At 40.1% G+C, this 11,867-nt stretch overlaps 3 protein-coding genes across 3 annotated transcripts; 2 read left to right on the top strand and 1 right to left on the bottom strand.

Moving 5' to 3' along the window:
* The first annotated feature begins 286 nt into the window (after positions 1-286).
* On the top strand, positions 287-554 carry LOC143426669 (uncharacterized). The gene is made up of 2 exons (XM_076900261.1): positions 287-377; positions 451-554. The coding sequence occupies exons 1-2, from the start codon at positions 287-289 to the stop codon at positions 552-554; spliced, it is 195 nt and encodes a 64-aa protein (XP_076756376.1).
* Positions 555-632: 78 nt separating this feature from the next.
* On the bottom strand, positions 633-6,477 carry LOC143427546 (uncharacterized). Its single transcript, XM_076901777.1, has 10 exons — positions 6,325-6,477; positions 4,195-4,464; positions 3,971-4,074; positions 3,663-3,892; positions 3,308-3,575; positions 2,879-3,244; positions 2,654-2,818; positions 2,356-2,572; positions 2,142-2,275; positions 633-2,044 (listed from the first exon to the last, which is right to left on the bottom strand). Exons 2-10 carry the CDS (start codon positions 4,457-4,459, stop codon positions 1,766-1,768), a joined length of 2,028 nt encoding a protein of 675 aa, XP_076757892.1. The 5' UTR covers positions 4,460-4,464; positions 6,325-6,477; the 3' UTR covers positions 633-1,765.
* Positions 6,478-8,136: 1,659 nt separating this feature from the next.
* Positions 8,137-10,721, top strand: LOC143427229 (phospholipid scramblase 2). Its single transcript, XM_076901159.1, has 7 exons — positions 8,137-8,383; positions 8,730-8,838; positions 8,932-9,065; positions 9,164-9,387; positions 9,464-9,625; positions 10,225-10,371; positions 10,671-10,721. The coding sequence occupies exons 1-7, from the start codon at positions 8,350-8,352 to the stop codon at positions 10,719-10,721; spliced, it is 861 nt and encodes a 286-aa protein (XP_076757274.1). The 5' UTR covers positions 8,137-8,349.
* The last annotated feature ends 1,146 nt before the right edge of the window (positions 10,722-11,867 follow it).

Genomic DNA, 11,867 nt, shown 5'->3' with positions numbered 1-11,867 from the left:
GCAGGGTTTCGACGAACCACGCTCACGCGTCCTCGACCAATCGCATCGCCGCTCACGGCCGCCATGATGCTCGGCAGGAAGATGGCGTCGCTGTGCGCGAACTGCAACGCGTCAGCCAATCGCATCGCGCGGCACGCGATTCCCGCGCCGCAAATTTGTATTTCAATCGTCCAGAAAAGGTTCTAGCGATAAACACTCTGGTATTTTAAATTCGAGAAAGCTAAACAAGGGAGACGAACAAAATATAATAATCGTTGATCGTGAATGTTTAGTTCGGTTTAGAACAATGTTGGACAACAGCAAAGATATCATTCTCGAGATCAATAAATTGAATTTGGAATTGAAGAAGAAATTAGAGATGGTCTCGAAATGGAGAGGTGTTACATACTCTTTTAAGTCTACGAAATTCGTTAAGAATCGAACGTTTCTGATGTCTCTTCTTGCTTTCAGCCGAATGCGCTCAGTTGCAGTTGGAATTTCTCAAGCTGTACATCCCACTGTGCCTCGACATTTGCGAATCCCTTAAAGAAACAACAAACACGAACGATGACTAACGGACAATCGTTTCTTTTTCATTAAAAATACATATATGCTGTGTTGATTTCAATAAACTGTAATAATTAAAATTAAATTATGTTGAAATATATTTATTACATTCGTATATAGGATTGACACATAGAATGTATATTCAAGACCTGGACAACATAAAGACAGACAATGCATGTACACATACACTTTTTTTTTTCTTTTACCTGACGTAATAGAAATTTATGGGACGCTGGAATTATTCCGTCTCATTTTCTATCAGATATCGGAGTTTCTTGTCGAATATCGATATATCATCTACCTTGATATACATATATTGTACATATAATTTTATAATGCTGTAATTTGTTCACGCTGTCAAGGAACGAACGGACGAATAAATTCAATTTACCGTGGCAAATTCATTCAGCGTACGTTCTAGAATTGGATTCTATGTAAATGTATTTTGTACTTGAACGGAACGAAGTATGATGGAAATGAACATTTTTATTTCGCGTGCGTAATAACAAGGAGGATACCACTGGGAGTCGTTTATGATGAGAAAATTGAACGAAATCGCGCATTATATACATATACAGCTCGACGGACAACAACTGCTTTAACGTACTTTTATTATACAATTAATTTTTCCACCTGGTGTCCATCAGAACTTGTTCAATACGTACTTGTTCTCCTTTCTAAGAGTAAATCAAAAATGTATAGCTTCGCGATCGATGTTTTCCTGTCCGTAGCCGAATTGATTATTGCGATTTTGTCTGCGTCCTCGTTTGAGAAAAATGCCCAAGCATGCTCATACTTAACAGGGATATAAGAAAATTTCAGTCGACGATTATTGTCCCTCGTTATCGTTAATCGTTTGCTGTTGACGCAGACGTGAAGACTTGAACGTTACTCGATCTTTTCTCTCTCTTCCCTTAAACGAATCTATTCAAGCGCGTAACCTGTTGGTGACTTCTAATTTCAGGTGGAGTCGTGTCAACGTCGTCCCTACAAAATCTCAGCATCTGTGCATTGATCGCGAGCAAATAAGAATGATTGAATTATTGAAAATGGACTATAAAAGAAACAAAGCTCGATTCGGGGTTACTGGTACAATTGGGGAGCCACGCATGTTTCTTGATGGAGGATTCACGACGTGTCGTGGACACCTAGCCGACACCTTAAGGTTAACAGTAATCTTAAACGTTTGTTCTTTATCGGTTCAACTGTCGAGGACCGATCAGATCAGGACGTAGCCGTTGTTCAGTCGTCGTCCATATGGATTGCGAAGATAACGTTGCAAATAGCGATAATGATAACGTCGTAGGCAAGAATCGTTCCCGTCGAGGCGACATTGATCAGAAACAGCTGCTGGACTCTGCAACAAGGACAATATCAAAGCTGTACTGGCGCAAGCTTCCCTCCCCTTCGCTCCTTCTCTTATCTCTTGGGCGTCGCAAACTTTCCCTGCTTCCACAGCATAATTCTCTAAGCACTCTTCCTCCAAGTCGTACTGTACCTAAAATTAGGTAAAATTAGGGACGAGATAATAAATGAAATTCTATAAGAGAACTCTGAGCCAATGAAATCTGCAGCTACAAGTTGAAGATAATTACGCAGGCTTTGCAAATTTGAAGCATGACACAAGGAAGGTAGAGCATCTCTGATTCGTCCCCAGCTAAACCGCCCACTGTTCTGCATCGTTTCTCGATCGCTTCTAGCTCTGGACAGGCTCTGTTCTCTTCCATGCCTTTTCAATGAATTTCATTCGATATAGAGTAGTTCCTGACGTTATAGGATGTAAATGATCGAGTAGATTTACGTGTATACCTTCAGTTTCGATTAGGTTGTTGTTGGTGCGTTTATCTTTCGATTTAGAATTATTGCTATTCTCCCGGAACGTCGAACCCGATTGATTACCTTGCGCGTGAGCCGCTTTCTGAGATTCTATCCTAGCCGCGACGTTGTTTCTGAGCTCGTTCAAAGCTTTCCTCATCTTCTCAGCGGAATACGCGGCGGCCAGGCGCGCAATCACCTTATTCTCTAGCTGTTAATCATTTAAAACAGTTACTCGGAAAACCTGACAATTATACATAATATACTACCAATTTCTGTACGCAGATCGCACCTTCTGCAAATTGATATCATCAGAATCCACATATTTCAGAGCTTTCTCGATGATCAAGTCCTTGATGTTCTTCTGTTTCGGGTCCAACTGGTCCAGCTTGTCCTTCCTTTCGTTACCTTCTTTCTCATAATCCCGATCGTTCGCCTTCAGGTTCTCTGCCATGTTCTAAGCAAACCACGATTTGAGTATCGCGACTGAAGCAGAACAGGGGATATTCTTCTTTACCTGATAATAACGCTGTAACATCCATTCGTCATCCTGGTTCTGAGTTCCCTCGCCAGGCACTAGGGTAGCCTTCTTCTTCCTTTTATCGATACCGAAATACTGAGACCAATCGACGCTCTTCTTTCTCACTTCGATCGTCTTCGACTTGCCCAACTTCGTAACGTTCTCCTTTTGCCCTTTCGGCGCAGGTGTTACCTTTGGAGCCTCAGAGGTGCCCTCGTTGTTACCCTGATTCCCATGTTCGCGATCGTGATCGTGGTCGTGGCTGTGATCGTGACCGTGTTCGTGATCGTGGCTGTGGACATAACTGCGATTCTGGTTGTCCGTAGACTGCGTGCCAAATAGCGTCCCCAAATCTTGAGCAACCTACGAACGCAAACCACATTTTATTTTTCAAGTTTATCCAGAAATTGAACGGTTCAGAATTACCTTGGGATCGGTGACCTGTTTCTTGGTGGTCATTGTTTTCAGACTCCTTTTAGCTACAGGATAGCGTTTGGCCATGTTGCTATAAATTCTCATAGGTCGCGCTACCGGGTATCCACCGTTCACGTTCCTTCGTTCACCCATGGAAAGGTACAACATGTTTGGATCTTGCTCGCGATCACCATACTCGTTCTCGTCGATTTCTCTGCCCTGTTCTCGAACCATGGACTCTTTATTGAACAGTTCTCCCCAGGACATTGGGCCCAAATTCCTAAGAACAATTTATTTCGCATTTGTCAAACGATCATAAGCTTTGACGATTAAATGAGAAGTATTATCATCCGTTTGTGATTCGTACAATTTGTTGCCTCCTCGATTGCCAGTGTAAGGATCGTAGAGCGTTTGTCGAGACTCTTTGTACCGGTCCTCGTCCCCGTCTTCGATATTATACGGTGACCCGTCTTGCAGTTCTTCTATAAACAATTTCGCCAGCTCTTTATTGTCGATGTTCAACCGTTCGGATCCGGAACCCCTCTTACGGCTGGAGCTTCGTTCGCGTTCTCGAAACAGCGAGGTGACTGGCTCCTCCTAAATAATACCAAACGTTAACGATCGTATGGATCACTTATGAATTGCTCGATAACAAAAAGCGAACGAAGACATTACTCTCAGAGGCATCGTATCCTCTAGATAATCAAGCATAGCCCTTTCCAGTAGTCTGTTGTTTACATCTTGGAAACCACTTCCAACGGTCTCCAATTGTCCAGTTTCTGAATAGAAATAGAAAATAGAAGCGCATTAAAGAGATGAAGAGGAGAGGGGAAATGATATCTCGTTTAAAAGCCGCTCTCTGCTCCACCCCTTTTAAATTATTACACGTAGGAGGCTACCATTAGGCAGGAATTCAATCTCTTCGTCATCCTCCTCCATATCCCTCTCGCCTTGCCGTTCCCTGTCTCCTTCACCCCCGTGGTATTTGAACGAATGAAGGTCGTTGTAATATTCCTGCGAGTTGGTATCCAGAGATCGTTGTTTCCTGGTGATGGCGTCCAACGCGGTCCTCAACGATTCCTCCATCGTCGGGTTGGAATCCGGCGTCAACGCCGTCGCCGATCCCATAATCAAACACACCAGCAACCATTCTTGGGTCAGCATTCTTCCTTTAAAACGAAATACATGAAAAACGTGACAGACGTGCGGGTTTCTACAAATTATATGATAAAACAAAAATATACATATCGTAAACCTGATCTGTCTCAATTAACGTGGCTGTTGAACACCTTAAAATCTCTAAGTCCTTTCTTTTCGCTTATAATAGGTGCACAGAACAAATGTAATTACATATACGCAGCTAATGTCTCAATTAACGTGGCTGTCGAACACCTTAAAATCTCTAAGTCCTTTCTTTTCGCTTATAATAGGTGCGCAGAACAAATGTAATTACGTATACGCAGCTAATTAAAGAACGGTAAACTGCAAACTATTAAGGGGTCGAAGCCACCGCTGAAATATAGATTAAGGACATCAGCGAGGATTGTAGAGGCGCACAAAAAAGAAAACGTGTTAGTAGCTCCCTTTAATCAGCTGTAAGCTGCTATCGATTTCGTTGGAAGACCACCAAAGTCCCTTTCACGAAGACGTAGTAGTGAGAGTAGCTGATGCAACAGGGATTGCCACCTATTCCAATCGATCAACGATTCGGCTCGAGGAGCCAAGAACTTCAAGATCGATCGACGATTATCGAGGCGTCTCGTTATTTCTCCAAAAATTTATTCGCAGCCAGCGTTGTACTAATACGCGTTCCAATGAATTTTGTTGCACGATACGGCCTTTCGCTTCGAAAAATTCTTTTCTTCGCCGTTCCAACAGCGCTTCAGATCAATAAGTGTGAGTAATGTATTCCATGCGTACAATAAGTTATGTCGCACCATCACGGAATCCAATTAACACATTCGCGGCCACTGACGTGAATTCATATTATTCCGTGGAATTTTCTTTACATCGCTACGAGTTGTCGTATTTAACGATTCTGAACGCACTATTTATTAAATGCCACTAATACCGTTCAGTTAAAAATTAATCGTCACGATAGAGGCACATTCAATAAATTTAGTAATACAATTATGCAGCACAATAAATATTTCCTTACTTAGCAATTTTCCACCCTTTCTACTTGCATTTGTAACATTCGAACTGCTTGGAATGTTAACCATTTCCATTTAGCAATAGAAAATTTCCGTTTCAACGGGAAACTTTAGGGAAACATGCATTTTTCAAAAAAATCTGTGATGGAATAAGTTAATCGTAATCACTAATCGATGCTGATGTCCCCTCAGAGTGGGACATCCGAGTGTAAACGGTTAAACAAGTAATTCTAAGCATATGATACGGCAGTATTTGTTATATCCACTCCCATATTGATAGGACCTTACGACATATAGCTATAGATTTATGGAAATTGTAGGCGGCATCCAGCTAAGGCTATCGCGTAAAAATCATCGACTGCGAATGTGTCAACATTGACACTCGTATATTACAAACAATATCCACGGTTCAGAAAATTCTCTACTATACAACATCAACCGTATCGAAGAAGTTTCTAATCGTATCCGTGATACGTGAATATAAAATGGTTGATCAGACACCCCTGATACGACTCGAACGTTCTACAATTAAACAAAGAATAAGGAGTTTTCCACGTATCGCGTCGTCGGATCATTCACCTCTAACACGAACTTGACACGGTCATAGTCCTTGCACCGGATCACCGCGATGCTAACAGATGGTTAGACTAAACTCGAGTTTTTTACATCGGATCATTACAACTGAGTACGAAAACAGCCACGAATATGCAATTACTTTCGTACTATCTAGGTCTCTAAGTATAGAAAAGATTAACTGGAAAGGTACACGTCGAATAAATAATTTTGGCTACGTTGACTCGTCTCCAAGTGAGGGAGAAACTGAACAGAAAGGATTAATTACTATAAGCTGATTCATTCGTGCCAGAGACGACTTACTTGTGTTTTAATTAGTCATTCGCGCGACACGAGCCAACGTGTTGTTTGTTTTACGCGTTCCCCTTGATCGCGATCCACTGATACCTCCTCAAACGATTCACCACGGTTGCAACGAATATTCTCCGGTCTGTTCTTCCATGACTACCGATGACGCGGCCTTTTATATAGACAGGGATACTAGGATCAATAGAAACGCGCATGGAATCAGCATTGAGCAGCAACAAGTAAAGACGCGCCGGGGTGTGCCTAAGAAAACAGAACGCGACCACCGGTATTATACTATAGATATTGCCACATCGGGTCAAACCTGATCAACTATTGCCTCGGTGCATAATTATTGCGGCTTATTCTCGAGACTTATTCGCTTCTTTAAAAATTAGCGTTTTATTTCATTTTTGCTCGACCATTTCGAGAAAGGTGGACCATTCGACCATCGTTCGCCGTCTTAGAAAGCTTGGAAAAGTATGGAAATTGGCTGGATGGAACTCTACGACAACAACAAACCCAAACGTGTCTAAATTTTCACCGACAACGATGCTCGAATGGTCCACATTTAAGTCTCCGACCAACATTCTGGTTGCTGAGCTTTCGTCCTCTTCTAGGGCTAGTGAAAGTATCTGGTCGTCGAAATTTAAGGGTCGACCTGTTCTTTCTTCATCTGTCAAGATTGCAATGATTTGAACTCCTTGAAGTATCCTTCAACTTGGCTTTTGTTGATTGTTCCTTCGCCAAAATGTTGCGGTGCATTCCATCCTTCCTCCAAGTCGTAGAGCACAATGTGGCGAATATGGATATGATTTTCGATTTCACATATTTCCGCTGACTGAAATGAAGATTATTTTTATGAAAAAAAATGTTTAACAAAACACCAATGTTTAAAGAAGAAAAGAGACGCGAGAAAATGCTGCAATAATTATGCACCGAGCCAATATTTAGCTCTTTCGCTGGCGTTCCATCCAAGTGGATGATGGTAGTCGAGAAATTTGCCGACTCCTTGAAAATGACCCCCTTGAAGAATCAACGTGTGCGTCTCGTTTCACTGGGGATCGCCGTTTCGAGTGGAGGGTGTTGAAACACCGCTGGAATACCTGACCTGAAAGAAAATTCTAAGATTAGTGCTTAGAAGCGAAGAGGTATTTTTTAATATCAGGATTCCTAAACTGCACTCTACGATGTCCTACGATTACTATCTTGTTAGTGTGACTTTACACAAATATTTGTATGTATATATTTAAAACAATCAACTGAAATTTAATGCAATACGTTACGATTCTAATTTATTAAAGAATCATCCCCTTCGACTAAAGAAAACATTGCAATACATATTTTTATTTACTGTATAAACACTTCCTTATTAAACTTACTGAAGCCACTTTGTGAAATACGAGCAAGCTTATTAATCTAATTTTTATATTCCACTAAATTCAGTAACCGTCGTTGTTTCATTTGCTAGTAACTTGGCATAAAATTGCCTGTAAAATAATTTCGCGAGTCACAAAAAATTGTATAGATTGCATTCGGCGAGAAGAAATGGAAGAACAAAATCGATAAGTTAATTTCATAACCAGCGCGATAACGCTTATCCAGGATCACGATAAGCGACTAGTTATCAGTGATAACGGAAAGAGAACGGTCGAACGTTGGACAAGCGACCATGAGCAAACAGTATCTAAAACATGAATGATATCTATCGAAGGGGATACCTGGTTAAACTTGGATCTCCTTCGAAAGAGATTCGAACAGTTCGTTGACTCGCTTAGCCCTTAAAGCGATCGGCGGAGTGACTTTTAGAGAAAAGGTATAATCCCACGCAAAGTGATCTGCTTCTCAATCTGTTAAGACGTATACGCTGTTGCTGGCTGATTGAACGGTATAATCTCTTGTGTCGTTCAACGTTTATTAAAATATTATCGACTAACTAATTCAACAGGGTTTCGCGAAGTAAGTATTAAATCGTAATCGTACATCGAGGAAGGTATCCACATCTCTACTGATGATCCACTGGGTCTAATCCTGCGCGAGGAAATGTCAGCCAGTGTCCTTAATCGTGAAACGTGTGGTAATTGTATCAGTATACCTATCCTTCTTGTTATCACTCCCTTTGTCCATTCTATTCTGTACATTTACATATCTGTACGATAATGGTGCTGATAATAACAATAATAAATTGTTATAATCGTTATTAAATTATTATAATCGTTTTTAAACCTGATTAGTACAAAAACTGTACGTAACAAAATGCTATTTACCTGGTTTTGGCAGTAAGCCGACGATACGTGCCTGCCATTAATTGTCATTGAGTTCGTTTGGTCAGTTTGTGTAACAGAGAGTAGAAAGATAAAGAAGTGAACAAGACCAATTCACTTTTGAATCAGAGCGTTTAAATCGAGCTTTCGATTACGCAGACCTGAGCCAAAACACAATCCAGAGCATAGAAATGCAGCAACATCCGGTATCCAGTTTACCTCCGATTTTTTCAAGGCCGACTGTTATCACGGCACAGCCGCAAGGTACGTCGAGTAAATGATGTAAACAGAACGACTAAAAGAAAAGATAAAATAAACGGTATCGGGGATACGCAAACAATTGATTGAATATTCAAGAGAGGAGAGCACCGATTCCTGTATATACCTCGGATTGGGTATCGAGCCTAAATTTACAATTGGATGCATTCTCAGATAGTTACTTCCTGGCCAACGTGGAGCAATTAGAGATACAGCAAGTCGTCGATTTGAGCACACGTTCGTAATTTCTCCGAATAGAAGAAAATTTACAGATTTTCATGAACATCTGAGTATCCTCTCGATCGAATTCCGCTAACGAAAATGCATATCCTTAGTACTCGGCAGATCAGAGAGGAGATTCCAATACAGGGTAAAGATTCCAAAAGCCGAAACGGTATTCTTAGCGATGGAAATGAGATCCGAAGCCCAAGAAAGTAGTTGGAGTTGCTCGAATTTAATTGGTAATGATCTCTCTTTGAATGTCTTGGACCAATGCGGCAAAACTGCGTTCCTCATGAGAATAAATAGCAACTGGACGTATACCTTAAACAGACTGCATGTGAGTAAAGTTTCGATCGCAGATGACACGGATAGAATAACGATGTTTTAATAGAAATGAAAATCTCGTTGTGCAGAAAATCACAGTGGGAAACTCGAATCTAATCGGCACGGTGGAAGAGAATTTTGGTATAGTGGGATCCAGTTTCACGGTCTACGACGCAAGGCGGAACGAACTTTGTAGTATATACGGGCCGAATGTTTGCGGTTGCTGCATGTACCAAGAAGCCCAGTTCCAAGTAATATTCAATCTTTTACACATTTACATACGCGTATTGTACATATGTACCAAGCAACTTGACTGACTACGGTTTGGAAACAAATTTTGGTAACAAAATTCTCCGAGACTTGGAGACAGATTCAAATTCATGTAGATTCCCATTAAAATCATGCTGCACTCGATGAAACTTGCCTCGTGGTGTACTTTGAAGCGAAGTTTTGTATCACAGCAATTCTTACCGCGTGCAATTTATTTAAGATACACACGAATAGGCCAACACCAAAGTCCCCTTTGTTTTCTCGAGTACTATGAAAAATAATTAATTAGAAATGCACGAAACGAACCGCATAAACTTATGATATCGTTGCGCGCCATTTATATGAAAATATATTCAGCGACGTGTTTCGAAGTTTTGTGCGCATGTATTAAGAACAGATTAGTGTCAGAAATTCAACTGCTTTTGTCAAGTTGACACTCCGTTGACAATATTTATAGCAGGCATTCCAATGATCTGCTCCGACAGATTCAGTTCACTTGGTACACACATATCTATGCGTACGAGAATGTGTATAAGATATACGTATACGTAAATTTTACATGTAGATATTATTATTGCAGGTTATTTCAATCGATGGTACTCATCAAATTGCGTCTATCATACATCAATGGGACAATACGCTTTACGATTACACTGTACTGATAACGTTTCCGATAAATACGCATATGAAACTAAAAAGCTTGCTCCTGGCCGCAGCGTTTCTTCTGGTAAATATTTCAAATTATCATTTTCCTCTCTCGTTCTAAATAAAATCTAACTGATCGTGTGAAATCTAGAAGAAAAGAACATAATCAGCGTTATAAAAAGTTATATAAATGAAAAAAAGATACTACTATTCGTCATTAAGCGTAATTTGATATCAATATCGATGCGTCATTCGACCCACGAGGCAGTCAATTAAAATGTTAACACAACGTTGGTCGATTATACCTTAAGCTTGCACCTGAAAGTCTCAGCGATGTTTCGTTTCAGTTTTTCACGCAGCTTTTGTACATTATTGTTTTAGGAACATATGTATTTTAAGAAAAAGAAGCCACCACCACGGGCATTCTCGTAGATATGCAGCGATACTTTGTACACCTGCAACTTGAGAGAGTCACGCTCGCAGATGAAAGATGGTCCCTCGTTGTACCATTTTCTTCGAATCGAAAGTCTTAACTCCATCGATAATTAAACGCGTTCAAAACGCGTGTCATTCCGAACAATTCATGTAATAACGACATTTTTAATGGAGTTAGATGCGTGTAAATCAACGCGGCTAATATTTTCTACCCTATAACAGTTCATATTATTTATTATTGTTTCTGTTTAATTTGAATAAAGATTTGTTTGCAAAATGATTACCAATATTTAAATACTTTTCACTTCTGCACGAGACGTTTCTGTTAATGAAAGAAACATTGCCTAACGGGATCCGAGAGCGGTCGAATCTAACTGTTTGAATATTCTCACTGCATCGTCTCTTCTTTTGGGGCTTGCCTAAACAGTCGAATGACGTCGATGGTATCGTTGGCTACGATGAACGACCTAAGAAGGCATTCGTGTTAGAATCTTCGTAATAGAAAGACGTACATGGAAAAATTATATAAATTAACTAATAACGTCACATCGATAACCTTTCATTGCTTATTAAAACACAGCCTTGTTTATAAAAGTTGCCATATACATCGCGCTACTATCAATGTGTAAACAAATTTTTCAAATAAACGTTATTTGATACCAGATATGATTATGGGTAAAAACAGGTACAATCAGAAACCTGTATTTCTGCTGTAAAAAGAGAAAGGACATTGAATGCCAATTATTCATAATGTCCTTTCTCTAATTATGATCTTTACTTTTTGGAGCTTACGACCTTCCACTTTATCCTTCTCTTGTGTCGATCTTAAAAAGATTTTTAACTTATTTATCAACGCGTCATGAGTGCGCGGGATAATTTAATAGAAATGGAAGAGTACCACGTACTTTCTTTACATAATTACGAATAAAGATTGCCGATCTATCGCTACGAATACAGATCCCGACCGATGTTATTCGAATTTTCACTTAGACAGAACACCTTATGAATACCGAGTACAAAATCCATCGTTGACGTTATCATTCAATTCGTGTCGCAGTTAACGACGCGATGATAACGATCGTGAAATCGCATCTGTACATGTATATATGTATAAACCTTTCTATGTATGGCACTGAATATTTA

The sequence above is a fragment of the Xylocopa sonorina genome, chromosome 9, assembly GCF_050948175.1.
Source record: "Xylocopa sonorina isolate GNS202 chromosome 9, iyXylSono1_principal, whole genome shotgun sequence".
Classification (NCBI taxonomy): domain Eukaryota; kingdom Metazoa; phylum Arthropoda; class Insecta; order Hymenoptera; family Apidae; genus Xylocopa; species Xylocopa sonorina.
Note: the sequence above shows the minus strand (reverse complement) of the source record. Positions and strands in the feature narration are given on the sequence as shown.